The sequence below is a fragment of the Felis catus genome, chromosome B3, assembly GCF_018350175.1.
Source record: "Felis catus isolate Fca126 chromosome B3, F.catus_Fca126_mat1.0, whole genome shotgun sequence".
NCBI classification, from domain to species: Eukaryota; Metazoa; Chordata; class Mammalia; order Carnivora; family Felidae; genus Felis; species Felis catus.
This window is the reverse complement of record NC_058373.1, coordinates 146,329,080-146,352,947: the sequence shown is the minus strand read 5'-3', so window position 1 is coordinate 146,352,947 and position 23,868 is coordinate 146,329,080. Positions and strand designations below refer to the sequence as shown.

At 69.4% G+C, this 23,868-nt stretch overlaps 1 protein-coding gene across 4 annotated transcripts; it reads left to right on the top strand.

Moving 5' to 3' along the window:
• Window positions 1-410: 410 nt before the first annotated feature.
• On the top strand, window positions 411-23,601 carry JAG2 (jagged canonical Notch ligand 2). Of its 4 annotated transcripts, XM_023256134.2 has the most exons (26): window positions 411-490; window positions 693-1,043; window positions 8,139-8,196; window positions 9,597-9,848; window positions 10,014-10,074; window positions 13,438-13,568; window positions 13,656-13,775; window positions 13,966-14,079; window positions 14,302-14,415; window positions 14,557-14,673; window positions 14,755-14,801; window positions 14,914-15,084; window positions 15,933-16,083; window positions 16,196-16,348; window positions 16,444-16,557; window positions 16,773-16,886; window positions 16,969-17,082; window positions 17,260-17,376; window positions 17,718-17,745; window positions 17,832-17,917; window positions 18,411-18,524; window positions 18,631-18,746; window positions 19,206-19,454; window positions 19,918-20,049; window positions 21,529-21,685; window positions 22,039-23,601. In XM_023256134.2, the coding sequence occupies exons 1-26, from the start codon at window positions 425-427 to the stop codon at window positions 22,521-22,523; spliced, it is 3,732 nt and encodes a 1,243-aa protein (XP_023111902.2). In that variant the 5' UTR covers window positions 411-424; the 3' UTR covers window positions 22,524-23,601. The 4 variants fall into 4 exon arrangements, with proteins under 4 accessions (XP_023111902.2, XP_023111901.2, XP_023111900.2 ...); XM_023256133.2 differs by lacking the exon at window positions 14,557-14,673 and having other exon boundaries at window positions 19,918-20,040; XM_023256132.2 differs by lacking the exon at window positions 14,557-14,673.
• Window positions 23,602-23,868: the final 267 nt, after the last annotated feature.

The following is a 23,868-nucleotide window of genomic DNA, read 5'->3' as shown; positions in this document are numbered from 1 at the left end:
GTGACGAATGGGCGAGCGAGCTGTCAGTCTCGTCCCGAACTTGTTGGCTGCGGGCGCCGGGAGCGCGGGCGCGCAGAGCCGAGGCCGGGACCCGCCGCCGCCGCCGCCGCCGCCGCCGCCGCCGCCGCTGCCGCCGCCGCCGCCGCCGCCGCCGCCGCCGCCGCGAGGAAGGGAGCCGGGCTGGAGAACCGCTGCCTGCGAGCCGGAGCCGCCGCCGCCGCCCCGCGCGCCCGCCGCCCAGGCCCGCGTCCAGGCCGGCTCCCGCATCGCCGCCCCGACCCCGCCCGCCACCGCCGCCGCAGCCGCTGCCGCCGCCGCCGCCGCTGCTGTTGCCGGCGCTCGGAGGGCGGGCAGGCGGGCTCGGGGGGGGGGGGCCGGCGCGGGCCGGGGCGGCGGGCGCGGCGCGGGGGGATCCGGGGCGGCGATGCGGGCAAAGGCCCGGGGGCGACTGCCGGGGCGGCTGCTGCTGCTGCTGGCGCTCTGCGTGCAGGTGAGCGGGGGCCGGGGGGCGCGGACGGGGCGCACCGGGCCGCCCCTCGGGGCCGGGCGGCACCGTTGCGGGCGCCCGCTGTTAGCAGCCCTCGAGGCTGCGCGGCGCGGCGGGGGTTCCGGGCGGGTCCTCCACCCCCCGCGCCCGGGCTCCCCGACCCCGGCCCGCGCCTCCACGCGCTCTCCCTCTGCCTTATTTTTAGGCGGCACGGCCCATGGGCTATTTCGAGCTGCAGCTGAGCGCGCTGCGGAACGTGAACGGGGAGCTGCTGAGCGGCGCCTGCTGTGACGGCGACGGCCGGACGACGCGCGCGGGGGGCTGCGGCCACGACGAGTGCGACACGTACGTGCGCGTGTGCCTCAAGGAATACCAGGCCAAGGTGACGCCCACGGGGCCCTGCAGCTACGGCCACGGCGCCACGCCCGTGCTGGGCGGCAACTCCTTCTACCTGCCGCCGGCGGGCGCCGCGGGGGATCGGGCGCGGGCACGGGCCCGGGCCGGAGGCGACAAGGACCCCGGCCTCGTCGTCATCCCCTTCCAGTTCGCCTGGCCGGTACGTGCCCCCCCACCCCCACCCCTTCCCGGTCCCAGCCCTCCCCTCCTTCGGCTCCCGCCGCCCCTCCGGCACCTGCGGCCGGGCCCTACATGCCGACTGCGCGCACCCGGACGGGGAGGGGCCGGCAGGGGGCGCCGCGCGGCGGGCCGACCCTGGGCGCGTGCTCCGTGGGGCTCCGTCCGCGCCTGGCCACGTGGACGCGCGGGGGTCGCGGCAGGGGCGGGGCGGGAGCGGGGTGGCCGCGGCCCGCGTGCGCGGCAGCCTTCGGCGTGTGCCTGCGTCTCCTTGCGCGTGTCTGTCTGGGGAGGGGGGAGGCGAGGCGAGGCGAGGCGCGGCGCCCGGGCCCGGGCAGGCCGCGGAGGCATGTGCGCCGCGCGTGCTGGGGCTGGTCTGGGGCAGGCCCTGGCGGAGCCGCCCCGGGCCCGTGGCCAGCCTGCGCCCGCCCTGCTGTTTCCTGGATGCCCGGGGGTGGAGGTGGGGGGCAGCCCTGGCTGGCCCTGGAGGACCCAATGTGCGAGTGTCGGCGCACCCCTGCTGCTGGCCCAAGGACACCCCTGGTGTTGGGATCTTCCTGGCGCCGTCCATCTGTGGGCTTTTGGCTTTGTTTTGTTTTGTTTTTAAGGGGGTCAGTGGGGGGCAGGCTGGCTGAAAAGTGGGCTCGGGAATGCTGAGAGGGATGTGGTCCAAACCTGGGGTCTGCTCTGGGGCTGGCAGGCAGGGGGATGTGCCCGAGTAGTTGAGTGAGCCAGCGGAGGTCTCCTGATGCACTAGGTGATTGGTGTGCTTTCTGAAGCAGAGCCTGCCCCCTTCCCCCTTCCCCCACACTCAGGTTGCTTGCTGCAGGTCTGGGTGGGGCAGGAATGAGAGAAGGCCCCAGAGAGGTACCCCAGTGTGCAGGAGCTGGTGGGGGCCGGCTGAGGTGGGCTTGCTAGAGGGTCTGGGAGCGGGGAGGGGTGGAGCAGGGTGCCAGGCTGTGACCGAGGGCCCCAGACCGTCGGCCGCACCGGTGTCCATCTGGTGCCCTGGTCCTGGGAGAGATTTGGGGTTAAGGCCAGGCCGGCCAATGTTGGGTCAGTAGGACCCGCCTGTGGGGGCGCTGGGCCCCCTGCCTCACCCTGCTCTGAGCCTTGTGCTGATACCTCGTCCTACGCTCAGGCCAGGCAGCCTTCCCCGCTACCCCACCTCTGCTTCTTTCTGAGCTCCGGCTGGCATAGGAGGGATGGCGGGGGTCCCCTCTAGCCAGGGCCCCGTCCTAGCGTTCCCTGGCCGGCCTCTGGGGTCTCCCTTGACCTTGGGGCCTTGGGTGGGAGCTGTGTCCCTGCTGGAAAAGGCAGGGGCGGGCATGGGAGGGCTCCAGGCGGTTAGGATCTGCTCGGCCCCCTCACCCCCACAGCCGTGCAGCAGGCAGGTCTGAGCAGGGCCCGCAGCCTGTCATCTGCACTTGGGCCTGAGCCAGCGTGGCTCCAAATCGCTACCTGAGGATGTGTTTTCTGCTCGAGTTGGCAGCAGTGGGGGTGGGGGGCAGGGAGGCCTTGGAGGAATGTGGCGGGCCGGCGCGTGTCCCTCATGGCTCTTGGCCCCACGGGCTGGCCAGGGGCGGGATGGGACAGGGCAGGGAGCCCCGGAGCCTGGGCACTGGGTCTTTGGTGTCGTCTCCCTGCCCTTCCTCCCGCTCCGAGCTGGCTCCCTCAGGTGCTGGGGAGGGGACGCGCTCTGAGGTGGCCGGGGCCGTGGGCTCGCTGCATGCTCGGGGGGCGGCTTCCGTGTCTCCGCTCCCCGCCGACAGTGCATCCTGGCCGCCGCGTGCAGCTGGTTTGGTGATGCCAGCGCCCTGGTATTTCCGCTCCGCCGGCGGCAGCCCCGCGGCCACGCTGCCTGGCTCTGCTGCAAGTTCGGTTCCGTCCTGTGAGCCGGGGCGCGTTTGGAACCGTATTTGGGTTTCCTTTGGGAGGGTTGCGGCGGGGGCAGGGGGAGGCCCTGCCCAGGACCAGCTTGGACTCTCGGGCATCCTGGAGTAGGGGTGTGAGGAGGGCCTTGAGCGTGGGGAGGTGAGGGAGCCAGCTGCCAGTGCCGCCCCCGCCCCCGGAGACAGGAGGACAGGGAGCTAGTCTGGGCTCCGCACCGCCCCCCCCCACCCCCGCCCCATCAAGTTGCCCTGGGCCCGTCCTGAGCCCTCGTGGGCCCTGAGCCGGCCGCGTGGGCCGTGCCGTCTGTAGCATGTGCTTGCGGGTTGGCGTCGGGCTCGGTGTTTGGGGACGGGCAGGCCCAGGATTTGGGAGGTAGGGGTAGACCTGCCAGGATGCGGCCCACGCGACCCACGCCTCCCACCAGCCCCCCAGGAGTTCAGTGACTCCTTGTTGTCACTGGTGCCGAGCCCGTGGCGGTCAGGACGGAGGCCACGTTTGGTCACGCGTACCTGTGCGCGTGTGTGCACGTGTGCCATCTCTGGGTGTGGCCGGGAGCCAGTGCTGGGTTTGGAGGGGCCTGTGGGTGGTGAGCTCAGAGCAGCTGGCTGCCGGAGGGGCCCGTCCTGAGCAAGGGGCCGGCAGGAAGCACCCCCCTTCCTACCTGGCCCAGGCCCTGGCACTCGGCACCCCAGGACGCCACCCGTAGGCGTCTCTTGTCGTACACGTGGCGCGTGCAGGGAGGCGACTGTGTGTGGCTCGCTGGAGACGGGCCTGGGGCTGACCCTCACGGTATAGCCACCTGAGCTCTCGGGCCGCTGCAGGACCCGGTGCGGGGCCTTCCCGCCTGTGAAGTGGGGCGATGGTGGCGTCTCACAAGGGGGGGGCAGGGCTGCCCTGTGGGCTCGGGCTCGTGGAAGCCCCCGGGCTGCTCCCTGGCCTCCCTCGTCTCCTCTTCTCCACGGGGAGCCCACAGAAAGAAGGCCAGAGTCCCAGAGGGGCCCTGGTGTGCTCAGGGCCGTGCGTAGGGACCGTGGCCGGTGAGGGAGGGCCTGGTGGGATGTGAATACAGGGCCTGACCCTGCTGCGTCCAGCTGCCGTGGGAACCTGGCGTCTGCGTGCTTCCGGCCCAGGATTGCAGGCTAGGGTCTGTGTCCGGGAGCACCGCGGCTGCCGTTGGTGGGGAGCCTCCACGCCTCCTGTGTGCCCTGCCCCGAGGACCCGAGGGCTGCCGTGGGCCCACCCCCAGAGCGCGCTGGGGCTGCTGTCTTGAGCCATCCCAGAGGGGACCAGGGGCTTGCTTGGATGACGCTCGGCAGGCCGCACCCTGCTCTGCACCTGGTCACCTGCTGGCGTCAGGGGTCTCGTTTGAGGCTTTGGTGTGGGGGCGGCAGGGCGGGGCTCTCAGTGCCCGAGCGCGGGGTAGACCCTGGAGGGGCCGCGCCAGCCAGTGGAGGGCTCGGAAATGGACAGGGGCTTCGTCCTCAGGCTTTGAGGGGGTGCTGGGTTGGGGAGCAACAGGGATGCTGGAGGGCCCGTGGCAGGGCTTTGTGGGGGGCTCTGTCAGCTGTTCTGTCGTGTGTGGACGGGGGTTGGGGGGGTGCAGGCTGGCCCAGTGAGGGGACGGAGTCAGGCTGGCAGACAAGCCTCTCTAATCTCCAGGCCTGAGCTGGGGTCCCCATCCCCAGACCCCGGGTGGGGAAGGCCCGACTGGTGTCAGCACGTCAGGGGCTTTGCTGCGGGGATCTCACGAGGTCCGTGTGACACGGCACCGGGAGACCCCGGGCTGCCGGCGACCTTCACGGTGGGGGACTGCGGGTGGGGCAGGTGGGGCGCAGCCAGGCAAGGTGTGGAGTGTGGATGTCTGAGTTGCTGTGTGGGGTGGACCTGTGGTCCATTTCTCCGGCCTCGCCTTGGGGGAAGGTGGCCCCCTCCCCCTCTCCTCAGGGACAATGGCGGCAGAGGCCCGGGCCTCTCCAAGGCTCAGGTTTCAGGAAATGTATCTGTGCTTAGAGCTCCTGGCGCCGGCTCCATGGGGGGGCTGGGTTGCTGATGCGGGATGCTGCGGGAAGAAACCAGTGCCGGCCTTTCTTGGCCACGGGGTGTGGTCCGTAGGTCCCGCGTCTGCCCTGTGCCATTCCCATGCCTCGGGGCTGCTGCCCTGTCAGCCCCGTCTGAGGGTCAGACGAAGGCTTTGGGCCTGGCCTTGGGGGTCTGAGCTGGGGAGGGGTAGTCAGATGGCCGGGCCGGGGGTCGACCTGTGTGGTGCAGGTGGGTCAGGGCAGTCCTTTGGGAAGGGGTGTGGTGGGGCCTTCGGGGACTACGGCCAGGTAGCCGGATGGGCCTCTCGGGGCCAGGCAGGCAGGTGGCCCGGCTGAGGCTGGCCTGGGAGGAGGGACGGGGGCTCTCTGACTGCTTGCTCGGGGCCCCCCTCCCGTCCTAGCTGCCACTGCCCAGCCCTCATCGTCTCTGCCCCATCCCTGGAACCACGGGAGACCTTATGAGCCTCTGGCTTGGACCTATCGACTCTCCTGTTCTCCGGGGACTTGGGTGACAAAACCCTGTCCTGGCTCACGCTGCGCGTGTCAGGAAGCACGGGGACGAGAGGCTGCCGTTGGCACTGGGGAAACTGAGTCTTGGAGGCCAGCCCCGTAGAGGGGAGGAGGCTGGGGGCCCGGCACCGGGGGAGGTGTGGGTGCTGTCCCGCCTGCTGGCTCAGGTTCTCTCTGGATGACTTCCTGTTGTCCGTGCGCAGGGAGCCCAGCTGGCGGGCGGGTACGCATCCCTGTGGGAGCAGGTAACTGGAGCCCTGGGCGCGGACGAAGGTGGTGGTAATCCTACCTGAGCTTCTGGCGTGGGGGCTCTGGGGAGCCAGGAGGAGCCCCCTGCTCACCTGGAGCCCAGGTGCTCGTCCTGCTGGTGGACTTGACCTGCAGCGGTGGTCACAGCCCCCCCGCCCCCAAACCGGCCTGTCCTCTCGTGCCCAGCCTGTGGCTCCCTGCCCCTGCCTGCGCCCACCCTCACGGCCCACTCGGCACAGTGGCCAGAGCGGTCACTATAGCCCTGCCGGGCGGTCTGTGGCCTCCCTGCCCCCTCCGGCAACCACTCGTTTCCCTCGGCATCGGCGCCCGAGCCGGTACCGGGGTCTGTGACTAAGCGCAGCCTGACACCCCGTGTTCGCGCCCCTGCTCTCCCAGCCCCGCGGGCCTACCGTGCGCTTCCTCCTGCTCAGGGTGCTTCCTGATTGTCTGCGGCCTCAACCCCAACATCTCCGTTTCCACAGCCTGCCCTGACCCCTGTTTAGAACAGCACCCCGCTCCTGGGTCTCTGCTGACTCACCCATAGTAGTAGGTCCGTGCCTGGTGCATGCTTGATGGATGAATGAATGAATGAGTTGGGTGGAGTGAGGTCTAGGAAGAGCTGGGTACTCTAACTGTCAGCAGGAGTGGGAACGGCCAGGGGAAGGCTGGCCCGAGGGTGGCCTTCTAGGCAGAGGGAGGGAGCTGTGTGTACAAAGGTCCAGGGGCAGGGTGGGCAGGCTGAGGTGGAGGCAGGGCAGGGGCTGGGTGGTTGGGAAGAGGGCAGGAGTCACGGGGAGCCCCAGGAGGGCTCTGAGCATTGGGGAAGACACACAGCCCTGGGGGTCATCGGGGCTCCCGTGGATGGGGGTGTGGAGGCCCCAGTGGCTGCAGGTAGCTGGCTTCATGGAGGTTAGTAGTGGGCACGGGGAGTGGGTTTAAGGGAGACTCCAAGATGTGGGACCGAGAGCCTAGTGACAGCCCATTGTGGGCGGAGAATGTTCTAAAGGGGTGGAGGACGGCTCCTGGGTGGGTGTGAGGTCCCGTGGGGCATCCAGGAGGCTCTGCTCAGGGCAGAGTCAGCAGTGTAGGTAAGGCTGGGAACAGCTGGGGGTGGTGCAGTCTCTCTGGAGGGACAGTTGCGGGCCTAGAGTGGGGACGAGGAGAGGGTCCCCGAAGGAGGGCTGTGCCCCGGGGACCCAGAGGCTGTGGGGGTGGCTGGGTGTGGCAGGCAGCCGGAGCGGGGCCGGGGTCCAGGGAGGCTGGGGTCTGTCTCTGGCCGGAGTGTGCTGACGGGTTGGGGCATCAGCGGGAGGCTGCTGGGCTGGGGGAGCAGCCCACGCGGTGGCCTTTGGCCGTGAGGTGCGTGAGTTCCCCGGCACAGCCAGACCGCAGGGGCGCGAAGGTGGGGGGTGCCGAGGGTGGGGATGAGTCTGGCCTCTCCCGCGTGGCCCCCCACCTTGGGGGGGAAGCCACCAGCCTGTGGCCACAGAGGCGGCCCTGTGCCACGGGCCCCCAACCCAGGGCAGCCAGGGCTGGATGGAGGGGTGTTCCGCATGTTCATGGCTGGTCTGAAGAGGGCTGAGCAGTGTGCATCCGGGAGCACGGAAGGCCCGGGGCGGGAGGAGCTGGGCCCCTGAGGCTGGAAAGCACACCTGCGCTGGACAAGGGCAGCACTGCTGGGGTCTCTGCTGCCTCCGGTGGAGAGGGTGGGTCCTGAGTTCACTCGGTGATATCACCCATCACATTGTACTCGAGGACCAGAGGCTCCTGGGAGGAGCGAGTGGGGAGTGACATCCGTGGGCAGTCCCTGAGCCTCAGTCTCCCCATCTGTGCAGCCAGGGCCCCTCCCTTCCGTTCCTTGGATGGGGCAGGTTTGTGGGATGTGTGCCGTTGAACTGTGCACCCGCTGTGGCCTGGGGGCAGCTCCGGGCCCTGGTAGAGGGGCAGCTGGGGCGGTGACAGGGCATTGTCCCTCTCGAGTCTCCGCTCGCAGAAGGACCTCATGTTTTGCGGGCCCCAGTGAGGTGCCCAGGGGTGCTCCTGCCCGTGGGACCCTGGTCCGTGTGCCAACTGCCCTGCCCCTCCTGCTGACCCAGCTGGGGTAGCTGGCTAGGTGTGGGCCACTGGGGCTGCAGGAGCCCAAGTCCCCAGAGCCTTCGTGGCCTGGAGGGGCAGCCTCCGCCCCCTGGGTCATTTTGGGGCCTGTTGAGATGTGGCACTAAGCCAGTCCCCAGAGCGGAGGAGTGAGGCGGGGAGGGCGCCGGGGAGGCAGAACCGGGACAGCCCCAGGGGCAGAGCTGGGGCACTGGGGAGGGGAGGTGGCCAGGGCTGGGATGCAGTCGGGTGGGCCGCGCCTGGTCCCTGACTGCCTGCCCCTGTGTCTGCAGCGCTCCTTCACCCTCATCGTGGAGGCCTGGGACTGGGACAATGACACCACCCCGGATGGTGAGTCCTCTGGGAGCCGGGTGGCTGGGGCAGCCAGTTGCCTGCAGGGCCTCCCTCAGGACACGGGGAGGCTACCCTCTTTAGCCAGATGCGTGCGGCCAGATTCCTGGTCCTCTGCCTGCTGGGGACAAAGACCCATGACCCCGTACCCCAGGGGTCTAGTGTGCTGTCTCCCTCTTTGCCCTGGCTGCTAGGAAGCTGTGCCACATTTGTGATGTGCAGAGCTGTGCCTGGACCCCGACCCCAGTCCTGGCTTCTTCTGTTCTGTTCTCCCGATGAGATGTTTTCCCCAGGGCCATGTCAGGCGCATGGCGGAGTGGGCATCCCTGAGAGGCTCTCTGCATTTGCGGCCCCTCCTCTGCCTTTGTGTCCTGGAACGTGGGGGCTCGCTGGCCCTTCCCTGAGGCTCGCGTGCCGGCCGGCCGGCCAGCCTGTGCATGGGGTCTGTGGGCCTTATGGTGACAGGGCAGAGGGCAGGAGCCGTGCAGGTGGCAGGGGTGAGCCGATGTGTTTGTGAGCAGCGTGGGCCTGCACGGTGGGGGGTGACGAGGTCAGCGAGGCCAAAGTCAGGTCACAGAGGCTGCGTGGGCCCCCGTGAGGATGCTGGCCTTTTCCTAGAGGCAGGATCGCTCAGGCCACCGCGCGTGGGGTGGACTGTCTGGCCAGGGTGGAGGCCCGGGAGGAGGCCGCTGGGTGCCGGGCCCAGGGGCGGCCTGTGGGGCGAGTGGGGCCCTGGCCGCTCCGAAGGTAGACGTCGAGAGAGAGAGGGTGGGGTCGGGATGGCCCGAGGAGCAGGCGGGACGGAGGGCCATTGCTGGGATGGACGCTGTGAGGGCGATGTCGCGAGGGCCCTCGGGTCCCCCGTCTGCCCGGAGGGCCCGGGCTCGGGGCAGTGGTCGGTGGGGACCGGGTAGGTGTGGGGACGGGTCGGCCGGGCACCGTGGCCAGACGGGCTCAGTGGGCTGTGGGCTGTGAGGCCAGAGCGGGAGTGCTCCCCAGGCCCTTGAGTGGTGCAGCGGGAGGGAGAGTGAGGTGCCTGGGGCTCCCGAGCCTTTCGTTGTGGAAAACCCCAAATCGGAACAGAAGCATTGGGGGTGGCTTCCCCCCCCACCCCCCCTTGTGCCCACGGCTGTCAGCCTGCCCCCTCACCCCCTTGTGGCTTAATTGGAAGTGAGGCCCAGCTGTGGGGTCACGGGACCCACGTGTGTCTCAGGGGCGGGAGAAGCTTTGTGTTAAGACGGTGTGGGGGGCGGCGGGGGGGGGGGAACGAACCCTCGACAGGGAGGGCAGTCCAGCCGGCCCCGCCCCTGCAGAGCTGTGGTCCCCCCTCGGCCCCGCAGCCCCTGCGGCGGCCCGGCCAGCGTCCCCGTGGCCCCTGCTGACTCTGCCGCCCCCCCAAGAGGAGCTGCTGATCGAGCGGGTGTCGCACGCGGGCATGATCAACCCCGAGGACCGCTGGAAGAGCCTGCACTTCAGCGGCCATGTGGCGCACCTGGAGCTGCAGATCCGTGTGCGCTGCGACGAGAACTATTACAGCGCCACGTGCAACAAGTTCTGCCGGCCGCGCGACGACTTCTTCGGCCACTACACCTGCGACCAGTATGGCAACAAAGCCTGCATGGACGGCTGGATGGGCCAGGAGTGCAAGGAGGGTGAGTGCAGGCCGGGTGGGCAGCACTGGAGGGGCACGCGGGGGCGGGGGGGGGGGGGTGCGGCGAGGGGGCAGCCCGTCGGGGCGCCGGGCGGAGGGCTGCAGGGTGCGGGCTGGCGGTGGGGCCGGCCTCGGCTGGCACCTCTCACGTCCTCTCTGTTCACAGCGGTGTGTAAACAGGGGTGTAATCTGCTCCACGGGGGGTGTGCCGTGCCCGGGGAATGCAGGTAAGTGCTTGGGGGCGACGGCGGTCCAACAGGATGTCAGGGACAGAGCCGATGCCACGCGTGTCCACGAGCCTGGGTGCATGTGTGCTCCTTCAGGATCCTGTGGCAAGGGGCCTGTGGCAAGGGCCCGAAGACGGGTGCCCTCAGCACAGGAGGCACACAGGGCACCGGGGCTCATGCTTGTGGCTGTGCAGGTGTCCCGGAGTGGATTTGAGGTGGGGTCTGAGTAGACGAGTGGGGGGCTGGGGGGTGGGGGGGCGCAGGTCTTCCAGCCAGAGTTGCTGAGCAAGGGAGCTGCCGTGACTGAGGCCGCCGGCCTTGGGCAGAGCCGGCAGGGCAGAGAAAGGGAGGTGGCGTTGGGGGCGGTGTCTCTCCTGTTCTGGGAGACACCGCCAAAGCAGAGGGATGGATGTGGAGAGATGCAGCCTGACACACACGTGGGGAGACACACGTCGTAGCACACGCAGGACAAGCTTGAGGGTCTAGGGCACAGGACGGGACACAGGATGCGCTGGGGGGTCACGGGGGCACCAGGAGAAGACACAGGACGGGCTGGGGGTCATGGGGGCACCAGGACGGGACACAGGACAGGCTGGGGGGTCGTGGGGTCACCAGGAGAAGACACGGGACGGGCTGGGGGTCACGGGGGCACCAGGACGGGACACAGGATGGGCTGGGGGGTCACGGGGGCACCAGGATGTGACACAGGATGGGCTGGGGGTCGTGGGGGCACCAGGAGAAGACACAGGACGGGCTGGGGGATCGTGGGGGCACCAGGAGAAGACACAGGACGGGCTGGGGGTCACGGGGGCACCAGGACGGGGCACAGGATGGGCTGGGGGGTCACGGGGGCACCAGGATGTGACACAGGACGGGCTGGGTGTTGTGGGGGCACCAGGAGAAGACACAGGACAGGCTGGGGGTCGTGGGGGCACCAGGATGTGACACAGGACGGGCTGGGGGGTCGTGGGGGCACCAGGACATGGCACAGGATGGGCTGGGCATCGAGGGGGCCCCAGGAGAGTGAGAGATCCCGTCAGCCTCCTGCAGACAGGGGAAGCCAGGGACAGGGTCAGGGGGCAGCAGGCAGGCAGAGGGGTGGGGTGGGGGGCGGGACGGCTGGAGGGCCCGGGGCCTGTGACTTGGAGGGGGCGTAGGGCGTAGAGCAGGGCCCTGGTACGGCGTGTGAGCGAGGGTGGGCGCAGAGGTGCACGGGCAGCCTGGGAGCCGGCTGTCCAGGTGGACGTACTCAAGGAGCCCCTGGGAGGGGCTGCCAGTTGTGGGCCGAGTAGGTAGGTCGGGGTGAGGGTGGCCCTGCCCTGGCTGCAGGGTGCATTGACCCCAGGACCTCACTCTGGGGGCGGGTGTGCTGTCACGTGCGTTTCGTAGACAAGGATATTGAGCATGGAGAAGTCACTTCCCGGGTCACCCAGTGTTGAGTCTGCACAGGAGGGTGCGGTTTGAGAGCTGGCTGGCTCGGGAGATGGAAAAGGGGGGACCCCTCTGTGTGTCCTGTGGGGGTTCCAGCCCGGGAGGCGGTGTGAGGAGAGCCCGGAGGGTCCCAGGGCAAGGGGGGGGACAGGCCCCCCGCCCCGCCGAGCCGTATCCTGGGTCCGCCTGGGGCAGGGCCATGCCCTGCAGCCCTGCCCTCTGGCCTGTGTGATGGGTGTGAGCGTGGGGACCGTGGGCAGACCAGTCCACGGGGAGGGGTGCGGCCGGGGTGCAGCAGGGCTGCCCCCTGGTGCCATGCACCGCCTCGATGCCACGCCAGCAGCCCTTGGTGGCCAGTAACCGGGCGACCAGGGTGGGAGGGAGGTGGGAGAGAAGTGGATCTTTTCCCACCCCCTCCTGCTGCCGTGGGCCGTGGGGAGCAGTAGGTGAGCCCCCCACCACCCCTGTGGGTGGAGCGCAGCTGCTGCTGGAGGCTCAGGGCTCAGGTTTCAGTGCAGGACACCCCCCCCCACACACACCGGATGCTGCGGGAATGGCTCTGCCTTCCTGCCGCCTCCTCCCTGGGCTTCTGGAGCCACAGGCCAGGGAAGCCAGGGCGGGTGGGGCCTGGTGAGCGCTGCCCCACCCAAGGCTGAGAGCACATCCTCGGGACCTGCGGGGTCCTTCCTGGCGGGTGCCCCGCCCCCAGCCCCGGTCCCCTCACGTCACCTGTAGGTAGGGAGGATTCTGGGTGAGGACGTGCAGCCCATGCGTGCACAGGCCCTCCTGGCAAGCGGGGGGCTGGGCGGTGGAGCCCCTCTCTCCAGCCTGGGTTTCCCCGCGTCTTGCCTGCTGAGCCTGTCGGCATCCCTTGGCGGTGGGGCTTGTGGGCAGCTCAGGAAAAGGCCACCGCTCCTTCCTTTACAAAAATAAACTCACATGGCAGGTGCCAGCACGGAGGGGACGTTGCCTCGATGACCGTGCCATGACCTTCCTGTTCTAGGAAGGGGGCCCCCGGGGGGCCTGTCCAGAGCCTGGAGGGTAGCCCGCTGATCCCCGGGGTGCACTGCGGGACAATGGGCTCTTTCTCCTGACTGCAGTGCCCCCAAGTCAGGCTCAGCTCTGGCGGGGCCACACCTGGGATGGGACTGCACTGGTGGCCTGGGTGCCCTCTGTGCCCCAGCCGCCTGCCTCTCCTGAAGGGCTTCCCAGAGAGAGCGCTGGCCCATAGCTGAAGGCGGGGCTAGGCCTGGGGTCGTGGCCTTGGAGCCAAGAGGCCTCTCTGGGCTGTTTGCCAGGAAGCGGGTGAGTCCTCCTGGGTCAGGAACTGCTCTGAATCTGAGCGTGGCCTCTCGCACTGCTGGCTCAGGGCCGGGGGTGGGCCTCTGCATCCTCCATCTGTGAGATGGGTCTTCGATAGGGTTTTGCTGGCAGAGAGGTTGCTGCCCTTGAGTTGCAGGTGAGGTCACACGCTGTGCCTGGGGTCTCGCAGGGGGGCTGAGCCTGGAGCTCGCCCCTGGTGTCCCAGCAGCCCGCCTGGCCCCGGGTGCCGCCCAGCCTTGGCAGCTCCTGGAGCGCTTGAGCTGGCACCGTCGCTCCTGGGGTCCCCGCGGGGCCTTCCTTTCTCAGCGCCTGCTCTTGGGGCCCTGCTCAGGGGTGAGTCCCAAAATAGCTCGGGGGGGGGGAGGGGCTGGGCAGCTGCGGCCGGCCATCCGAGGCCAGCGGCCGGGAAGTGCCCGTGACGGTGCGGGCTGGCTGGCGGGCCGTCACCCCCGCCCGGCGCGGGGCCTGCCTCGGTTCAGAGGCCGAGGCCGCCGGCCCCCCGGGGGTGGCCCACGAGACTGCGCCCACGTCCGAGCCTCCCCCGCAGCGGCCACGGCTCCTGGAGTCCACCCTCCCCCACCGGGCCTCGTGCCTCTTGGCCTAATGCAGGTGCAGCTACGGCTGGCAGGGGCGGTTCTGCGACGAGTGCGTCCCATACCCTGGCTGTGTCCACGGCAGCTGTGTGGATCCCTGGCAGTGCAATTGTGAGACCAACTGGGGCGGTCTGCTCTGCAACAAAGGTAGCTGGGCGAGCGGGGGCAGGCTGGGCGGGGCAGGCGGGGCCGAGGCGGGCGCCTGTCCTCTGAGTGCCCTACCCTTGCCTCCAGACCTGAACTACTGCGGCAGCCACCACCCTTGCACCAACGGGGGCACGTGCATCAACGCCGAGCCCGACCAGTACCACTGCGCCTGTCCCGATGGCTACTCGGGGAAGAACTGTGAGCGGGGTGCGTCAGGGGCCAGCTACGGGCTTCGGGCGGGTGCCCGGGGAGCCTCGCGGGCCCCGTGTCTCTGATCTCTCTGCAGTGGGCATCCCCCGACCCCCACCTTGGGGCCTCGGGGAGGAACCCTCGTGGAAGGGCGGGGGGCCTGGGCTGCCGGCCTCCCCCAACCCCCCGCCTTCGGTTCCCCGTGCAGCCGAGCACGCCTGTGCCTCCGACCCGTGCGCCAACGGGGGCTCTTGTCACGAGGTGCCCTCTGGCTTCGAATGCCACTGCCCATCAGGCTGGAGCGGGCCCACCTGTGCTCTCGGTGAGTGCCCCCGCTCAGATGGGTGGGGCTCCCGCCTGGCACCTGGGGGCATCTGAGAGTGGGGGTGGGCTGGCACTCCGGGGCGAGGTGGGGTGGTTGAGTCCGCACATGCAGTTGTGGGCCTGGTGGTCAGGAGAGGAGTGACAGGAACACCGGGGCCCAGAGCCCCGCCACCTCCCCACGTGGCCCACACCCCCACACGCTCCCTCCGTCCCTCTGCAGACATCGACGAGTGTGCCTCCAACCCCTGCGCGGCAGGGGGCACCTGCGTGGACCAGGTGGACGGCTTCGAGTGCATCTGCCCCGAGCAGTGGGTGGGGGCCACCTGCCAGCTGGGTAAGCGGCCCACGGGGCCCTCGCGTACATGGACTGTGCTCCGTGCATGTGGCTGTGGCTGCTGGTGCTGCTGGGGCTGCGGGGGCCAGGTGTGGGGCCGGTGGGGCTGAGCCCCTTCGCTCCCCCTTGTCTCCTTCACAGACGCCCATGAGTGTGAGGGGAAGCCGTGCCTTAATGCTTTTTCTTGCAAAAACCTGATTGGTGGCTATTACTGTGATTGCGTCCCGGGCTGGAAGGGCATCAGTGCCACATCAGTCAGTATGGGCGGGTGGGTGGTGCCAGGTGGGCGGGGCTGCGGAGATCCCGGACCCTGCTCGTGACCCCGCCCCTTGTCCCCAGACATCAAGGACTGTCGTGGGCAGTGTCAGCACGGTGGCATCTGCAAAGTAAGACACACACACCCGTGGCGGAGGCCGAGGGGAGGGGGGCGGGCAGGAGCTGCCCTGGGGGGTGGCCTCTGGAGGCTCACCGACCCCTGCTTTGCTCACCCTGCCCCAGGACCTGGCGACCGGCTACCAGTGTGTGTGCCCACGGGGCTTCGGCGGCCGGCACTGTGAGCTGCAGCTGAACTCGTGTGCCAGCAACCCCTGCCATGGTGGCCTCTGTGAGGACCTGGGGGACGGCTTCCGCTGCCGCTGCTCCAAGGGCACCTCGGGGCCGCTCTGCGAGGTGAGGCCTGGGGCGCGGCCCCGGGGGCTTCAGGGGCATGCCATCATCCCAGGTCACCCAAGCGTGTGGGACAGGCCGCAGTTGGGCTGCATGCAGCTCTGGACGGAAACCCAGCCTCGGAGCCTTCGGTGGGGCCGGGACGGTGGTGGTGGGGGGGGGGGTCGTAGGGTCACTACCTGTACTGACAAATGTCTCCTGATGGGGCGGGCCCGGGTTCTCTGCCTGTCTACCTGTCACTGTGACTGGAGTGATCTTCATGTGACAGAGGAGCCCTGGGTGGGATGGGGTGCCCCAGGGCGTGCGGGCCCACACTGTCACGTGTGTCTGAGCAGGGGTGGCTGACATCCCTGGTGCCTCATGACCCCGCCTTGCCCTGACCTGCCCTGGCCTTTGGGGCTACAGAGGCGCCAGGGGCAGGGCTCCTGAGTGGCGGGCCTCCTAGGGCCCCTGGTACAAGTCCCGCCTGTACTGGTGGAGCCTGGTGATGACGCTTTTGGGAAAGACCCACAGACTGGGCTCGGCGTGGCTGTGGTGGCTCTGGAGGGGGTCAGGAGCCGGCCTTCCTGCCAGCAGGAGGGGTGAAGCCGGATGCTGCCTGGCGAGGCAGAGGAAGCGGGCCGCCCTGGAGGCGAGGGCGGTAGGAGGGGCCTGTAGCCTGCAGGTGTTTCCGTCCAGCTGACTGGCCCGGACAGTGTCGGATGGGCGGTCCTGCGGGCTCCGGCAGCGGACGCCTGGGTGTGCAGGCCGAGCAGGGCCTGGGCCTCCGGGATTCTTCGGGGGGATACGACGCCTGGCTGTCTCCCAGGTGAGGGCCCAGCCTCCACAGATGCTCCCCGCCGTCCCCACAGGTAGACGTAGACTTCTGTCAGCCCAGCCCCTGCCAGAACGGAGCTCGCTGCTACAACCTGGAGGGCGACTATTACTGCGCATGCCCTGACGACGTGGGCGGCAAGAACTGTTCTGTGCCCAGGGAGTCGTGCCCGGGCGGGGCCTGCAGAGGTGGGGCGGGGCCTGCGGGGGTGGGTGGGGCGGGGCTTGCGGAGGTGGGGGTGGGGCGGGGCCTGTGGTTTGCGGGGTGGCGGGCACACTGACCTTCTCCCATCTGCTGCAGTGATCGATGGGTGCGGGTTTGAGTCGGAGTCCAGAGTGGCGGGCAGGGCCCCTTCTGGTGTATGTGGTCCCCACGGACACTGCGTCAGCCTGCCTGGGGGCAACTTCTCCTGCGTGTGCGACAGCGGCTTCACGGGCGCCTACTGCCATGAGAGTGAGTGGCCACGGGCCGCGTTGGGCGGGGCGGGCCGGCAGGGACCCCCCCCCCCCCCCCCCCCCCCCCCGCCAGCTGACTGCCGCCTCCCGCAGACATCGACGATTGCCTGGGGCAGCCGTGCCGCAATGGGGGCACGTGCATCGATGAGGTGGACGCATTCCGCTGCTTCTGCCCCAGCGGCTGGGAGGGCGAACTCTGTGACACTAGTGAGTAAGCCCCCCGCCCCCGCCCCCCTCCCAGGGGTCGGCAGCTCACTCAGTGGTGCCCAAAGGGGACTCTGTGTGGGGGGGGGGGCTCCACGAGTGCTTCCGACCCGCCCCCGCCCCTCCGTCTCTCCCGGGCCACCTCCGCACACCCCCACGCTCTCCCTGACCCTCCCTGAGCGCCGGCGACCCCCGCTGACCGGCGTCCTCGCCCCCAGATCCCAACGACTGCCTTCCCGATCCCTGCCACAGCCGCGGCCGCTGCTACGACCTGGTCAACGACTTCTATTGCGCCTGTGACGACGGCTGGAAGGGCAAGACCTGCCACTCGCGTGAGTGCCCGCCGGGCCCCTGCCGCGCTGGGGTCTGCCCGCCGCCCTGGGCACTCCTACTGAGCGGCCTGTGTGCCCACAGGCGAGTTCCAGTGTGATGCCTACACCTGTAGCAACGGTGGCACGTGCTATGACAGCGGGGACACCTTCCGCTGTGCCTGCCCCCCGGGCTGGAAGGGCAGCACCTGCAACATAGGTGAGGAGGCAGGGCTGCGGGCGCGCTGGGCCTCGGCCCCGCCCCTGGGCCTGCTCCTGGCCCCGCCCCTGGTTCCGCTTCCAGCTCTGCCTGGCCCGGTCCGGTCAGGGACGTGAGTGGACGCCTCGTGCCTGCCCAGATCAGATGAGAAGGTTCTCTTCTGTTCCTTCTTCGCAGCCGAGAACAGCAGCTGCCTGCCCAACCCCTGCGTGAACGGGGGCACCTGTGTGGGCAGCGGGGACTCCTTCTCCTGCATCTGCCGGGACGGCTGGGAGGGCCGCACCTGCACGCACAGTGAGCTCGTGGGTGGGGGCCGCGGAGAGTGGGCGGAGGCCTGGGGGGTGGGAGCCCGCCTTTGCCCCAAAGCCCTGGTGCACCCCGGGACCTGCAGTGTCACTTTTGGCCCCCCACCCCCAGCTCGTTAGCCTTGCCCCCGATCCCCATGTGTCCTGGTGGGGGGTCAGCCTGCCGCCCTCTGAGGCATTCTCCGGGATAGGCTCCTCTGTGACACCTCTTCCTGGCCCCGCTGCCCTGGCCCCAGTGCCCTCAGCCTGCTGGCCTTGTCCAGTGGGCTGGCCCAGGGGGTGCTGGGGGGTGGATGCAGTGCTGACCTTCCTCTCTTTCCTCAAACACAGATACCAACGACTGCAATCCCCTGCCTTGGTGAGTGGCGGCCCTGGAGGCTGGCTGGCCCAGGGGCGCTCGGCCTGCCGGGGGGGCCCCCCTGACGCCCGCCCTCTCCCCTGCAGCTACAACGGTGGTGTCTGCGTTGACGGGGTCAACTGGTTCCGCTGCGAGTGTGCCCCTGGCTTCGCGGGTCCCGACTGCCGCATCAGTGAGGGCCCTGGGGCGCCTGGGCGGGTGGGGGCTGTGGGGCCCCAGCCCTGGGAGCTCCTCCCAGCCTGGCCCGGGTGTCGGGAGCCCGGGGCCACAGTATCCGTGAACCGGAAGGACGGCACGACCGGTCACTTTCTGCCCTCGTTCCGGGCCTCGGTCGCATGTGTCTGGCTGGCGGGCCCCCCCCCCGTTGCTCACCCCCGTGCCAGCAGCTGGGGGCTGCCCTGTAAGGGGCTGGTTCCCCAGAGGCTTCTGTCCGCCTCGGTCCAGAGGCGAATGGAGGACGACGGTGCTCGTCAGAGCCGGGCTGATGTGATGATGCCGGGGCCAGGCCCAGTACAAAGGCCCCACAGGGCGAACCAAGGCCCGAGCTGGCCGGGGGGGGGGGGGGGGTGGAGGGGCTCCTCTCCCGGCCCGGGTGTCCTCCTGGGCCCTGCGTGTGGGCACTGGCCCCCTCACTGCCTCCTGAGCCTGGCCGCTTTTCCCTGCAGATATCGACGAGTGCCAGTCCTCGCCTTGTGCCTACGGGGCCACGTGCGTGGATGAGATCAACGGCTATCGATGCAGCTGCCCGCCAGGCCGGGCCGGCCCACGGTGCCAGGACGGTAGGTGGGGGGCACCTTGCCCAGTGGGGTCATGCCAGGTCGGGACGTGGATGGACGTGGCCTCCCGGGGCCAGCCTGCTGACGACTCCAGTTTTTCCCTCCTCAGTGATTGTCTTTGGGAGGTCCTGCTGGTCACAGGGCGTACCCTTCCCGCACGGGGGCTCCTGGGTGGAGGATTGTAACAGCTGCCGCTGCGTGGACGGTCGCCGGGACTGCAGCAAGGTATGGGGGTGCCCCCAGAGCTTCCCCCACCGGCCTGCTGTCCCGGTACCCCTGGCCCAGGGGACACTGCCACCTTTCTGTAGTAACACTGACGTTCCGCCCGTGAGACTAGGGTGCTGGTGCTGGGGCTGGAGAGCCGCACTCCCCACCTCTGCTGGGCCTCCTGGGAGGAAGGTCTTCCCTCTTGATGTGCAACTGGGGACACTGAGACTCTTTTTAGGCTCCAGAAGCCCCCAGCATGGGCCTTGCCTAGCCTCGTTCTTCCTTGGGCCCCCTGTTCCGGTGGGGGTCCTTTCTGGTTCTGTGTTCATCCTGGGGGGGCCGTGGCGGGGCAGGGCACAGCCCCGGGCCTTGCTGGTCCCGACCGCGTCTTTCTTTCCTGCACGGTGCCCGTGTCTGTTTGCGGGTCCTCATCTGCGTGCCCCCGTGTCTGTCCTTCTGTGTGCCTGCCTGACCCAGGTGTGGTGCGGGCGGAAGCCTTGCCTGCTGGCCGGCCGGCCCGACGCCCTAAGCGCCCAGTGCCCGCCAGGGCAGCGGTGCCGGGAGAAGGCCCCCGGCCAGTGCCTGCAGCCACCCTGCGCGGCGTGGGGCGAGTGTGGCGCCGACGAGCCCCTGCTGCCCAGCACCCTGTGCTTGCCGCGCTCCAGCCACTTGGACAACAACTGTGCACGCCTCACTTTGCACTTCAATCGAGACCGAGTGCCCCAGGTGAGCGGTCCGGTCCCGGAAGGCGGGCGCCCCGGGCATCTGCACAGCCCCGACGTCTCCGTCCTTTCTCAGAGCGGCCGCTCAGAGGGCCTGAGCGACCGCTCGCTCGGGGATCCTGGCCCCATGGGGTCGGACGACAGAGGGGGTTGAGCCGGGAGACCAGGAAGGGGGCTCAGGACGGGTGAGGCCGCCTCCCCGCCCTGGGTCTGTGTCTGGAGCCGCTGCTGGCAGGCGGGTGAGTGAGGACTGGGCGCCTCCAGGCCCCCCCCCCCGCCACCCCGGCCCCGACTGCCGGTGGTGGGTGCAGGAGGGGACTGGGAAGCCAGCTCCCTCCGGGACCCCCTGCATCCCCGCCCTCCTCCTCGTGGGGCTGTGAGCTGTGACCTGCCTGCCACGTGCCCGTGGGGCAGCCTCGGTCCCCAGCCTCCGGAATCCCCCTCACGCGCCGCTTGTCTCTGCCCAGGGCACCACCGTGGGCGCCATCTGCTCCGGGATCCGCGCCCTGCCCGCCACAAGGGCGGTGGCCCGTGACCGCCTGCTGGTGCTGCTCTGTGACCGGCCGTCTTCTGGGGCCAGCGCAGTCGAGGTGGCTGTGGTGAGCACCGGGCGGATGGGGTGGCCGCCCCTGCCCGCTTTCCCCTTCCCAGGGTCCCACCCTGTCTGTTGTCTGGAGGTGCTGGGTCCGAGGGCCCAGGCCAGGCTTGCCCTCAGGTGCAGGGGACAGGGGCTGACACGCACACTCAGGAGTCCGTCCCGGCGCAGCTGTGTGTTGTGGGAGCCGGGCCCCTCGTGTGCCCTCGCGGGGGCTGACGGGTAGCGTGCACAGCCAGGCTGGCAGCGGGAGGGGCCTGAAGGGGCAGGAAGAGCCAAGAAGCAGCTCCAGGTTGGGGGTCAGTGGGGTCAGCTTCTCAGGGAACGGGAGCAAGGGTGTGGGGTGGGGTCAGTTGTTCCATCTGTGGAACTGGAGGAAGGGTCTGCGGGCGAGGGGTGCTGCCCCCTGGGGCCTCGAGAGCGAGCTAGGTGGAGGTCCTAGGAGGCCGGGCTCAGCTGCAGAAGCAGGTTCCGGGAGCCTGCCAGGCACCAGCTGTCAGCCCCAGGGATTTTGGAGGCAGCGCGGGTGGATGGGCGGCTGGGATGTCGGACTTGGTTCACGGACTTCTCAGGTCTGGTGTCTGAGGCCGCGGAGGCCCGGGCCCCGGGCAGGGGTCTCTGGAGCTGTGGGCGGCTCCGAGTGACAGCAGATGAGGCCCGGAGGCGGTACTGAGAGGGAAGGCCAGCGTCCAGCGGCCGGGGCGGGCAGCGGTAGGGTAGGGCAGCGGGGTTTCTCCCGGGCGAGAGTGAGGGAGCGAGGAGGTCCCTGCAGCTGTGGGCCAAGAGCCCTCCCCTGGAGCCCCGACTCCCAGCCGTGGGGCCGAGTCCGAGAGGCGGGTTGGGTGCCCAGCCGGGCAGGGTCTTAGGTGGTGATGCTCAGGCTCCACTCGGTCCCCTGCTCTGCCTGTGTCGTGTCCCCCAGGGTCTGTGCAGAAAGGGTGCCCCCTGGCTCAGGCCACCCTGGGATGTGCAGGCCGGGCCCCAGGCAGGTGTCCCTGGGGCCTTGCTCTGGGCCCGGGGTGGGGATCAGGTATAGGCTGGTAGCCGGGAGCCTCGTGAGTCTGAAGTAGAGGGGGAGACACGGAGAGAAAGCGCAGTAGTTTCCCGGGGTGCTGGCTACTCGGTGCCCTTGGGGTCGTGCAGCGGGCAGTGACGTGTTTGCGGAGCCCTTGAGACCTGGGGCAGAGCCAAGTGGGGCCAGACGCCTTCCTGGGAGGGATGGCCATCCTTGTTCCAGGTGCGAGGGGGTCGGGGCCCAGCCCACCTTCCCCTGAGCCCGGCAGCTGCGGGCGGCCGGACTGCGCGATTCTCCCAGTGAGTCTCCCCACAGGAAGCCCTGGGGGCTCCCGGTCCCCGCCCGCGGCCACTGCATGCACCCTGGCGACCGTCCAGGAGCCTCGCGCTCCCTGGCTCTGCACAGCCCAGGGGCGCGCGGCCCTGGACCGTGCGGTGAGTGGGGTCTGTCGCGCTGTTTTTGCCGCAGTCCTTCAGCCCCGCGAGGGACCTGCCCGACAGCGGCCTGATCCAGAGCACGGCGCACGCCATCGTAGCCGCCATCACCCAGCGGGGCAACAGCTCGCTGCTGTTGGCGATCACCGAGGTCAAAGTGGAGACGGTGGTCGTGGGCGGCTCTTCCGTGGGTGAGCAGGGGGCCAGGGGGGTGGCTCAGAGGTGGGGCCAGGCGGAGGGGGGCGGGGCGGAGCCAGGGGCGGCTCGGGGGCGGGGCCAGGCAGGGGGTGAGGGGCCGCAAGTTCCCGCGGCCCTCCCCTGCCTTCCCCTCCCCTCCCCTCCCCTCCCCTCCCCTCCCCTCCCCTCCCCTCCCCTCCCCTCCCCTCCCCTCCCCTCCCGGTGGTCCCGCCGCTGCACCTGCCACCCGCCGTCCCAGCCCTGCCCCCGGGTCCCTCCCCACAAGGCCGGAGCCGGAGGAAGCCCCCCCCTCGCCCCCCCCCCCCCCCGCAGCCGGCCGGCCCTCTCACGGCCGCGCCCCTCCCAGGTCTGCTGGTGCCGGTGCTGTGCGGCGTGTTCAGCGTGCTGTGTCTGGCGTGTGTGGTCGTTTGCGTGTGGTGGACCCGGAAGCGCAGGAAAGAGCGGGAGAGGAGCCGGCTGCCGCGGGAGGAGAGCGCCAACAACCAGTGGGCCCCTCTCAACCCCATCCGCAACGCCATCGAGCGGCCGGGCGTCGGCGGCCACAAAGACGCGCTGTACCCGTGCAAGAACTTCACGCCGCCTCCGCGCCGGGTGGGCGAGCTGCTGCCCGGGCCCGCGGGCTGCAGGGCAGGCGGGGGGGAGGACGACGACGACGAGGAGCCCGGCCGCGCCGAGGGTGACTGCCTGGAGGCCGAGAAGTTCCTCTCCCACAAATTCACCAAAGACCCCAGCTGCTCGCCCGGGAGGCCGGCCCGCTGGGCCTCGGGCCCCAAAGTGGACAACCGCGCGGTCAGGAGCGCCAGTGACTCGCGCCACGCCGGCCCGGAGTAGCGCGGAGGCCGGCCCTCGGGGCCGCCACCGGGACCCTTCACCGGGCGCCACACCACCCGCCAGATGGAAGGAGGCCCAGGCCGTGTGCATAGTTTCTTTATTTTGTGTAAAAAAACACCAAAAACCAAAAACAAATGTTTATTTTCTACGTTTCTTTAACCTTGTATAAATTATTCGATGACCGTCAGGCGGAGAACAATGGAGTATTCTCGGATAGTTGCTATTTTTGTAACGTTTCTGTGTGTCGCACTCGCTGTGTGGCAGGAGAGAGCAAAGGGTGTCTGTGTCCTCACCAAATCGTCTGTTCGTTAGCAGAGGTGGTGCACTGTTTACAGAATCTTCCTTATTATTCCTCATTTGGCGTTCTCGGTGGCTCCAGGCCAAAGAGCCAGTGGGACCTGTGGCTGTTGATGTGGCCCATGGCGTTGGTGGGACAACCCACGGCTGTTGGCGTGCCTCATGGCATCGGTGGGACCCGCGGTGACACAACGGCCCGTGGCCGTCGGTGGGACCACCCGTGGCTCTTGGCGTGGCTCGTAGTTGTTGATATGGCCTGAGGCTGTCCGTGGGACCCGTGGCTGTCGGTGGGACCCCCTGTGGCTGACAGCGCAGCCCATGGTTGTCGGTGTGGCCTGAGGCTGTCGGTGGGACCCGTGATGTGCGGCGTGGCCCGTGGCTGTCGGTGGCGCGTGAGGTCAGCAGAGGCCTGCGTTCGGCAGGGCCGGGGCCCCCGGGGGGCAGACCCCGGTTGGCTCCCTGGCCGGCCCCTCCTGCCCGCCGACCTCGCCTACTCCTGCCTGGAGCGCTCGCTGTAGAGATCTCTCAACTGTGTTTTCGGAAGTGCCCTTCCCGACTGCTCTGTTGTCCCTGGGACGGGGGCAGCGTCGAAGCTCACGACAAGTGCCTTCACACAGACTCTCCCCTCGCAACGGTCCGCGTCTGCCGTGGACTCCAGGCTGCTGCCCACCTGCCGGCCCCGGCCCCCCTCCTCGTGAAAGTGCATTTTTGTAAATATGTACATATTAAATGAATCACTCTGTATATTTGATTTAATAACTTAAACGTTTTGGCCTCCCTTGTTCTTTTCGGTGCTGTTCTTTGTTACCGGGAGTCGGGTGGGGTGGGGCCTCCGCAGGGGAGAGCCTGGCGCGGGGAGGCTGGGGTGCAGGCTGCGGGTCAGGCCATACGGCCACGGCGGCTGCTGGTGGGATGATGGCCTGGGGGCCGCGGGGTCCCCACCGGCGCCTGGGGCCGGCAGCACGTTGGTATCCCGTGTGGCCCATGTGGGCCCGGCGGAAACTTTCCGGGAAGTGGGGGGAGGGGGTGCTTTGCTGAAAAAGCGTTA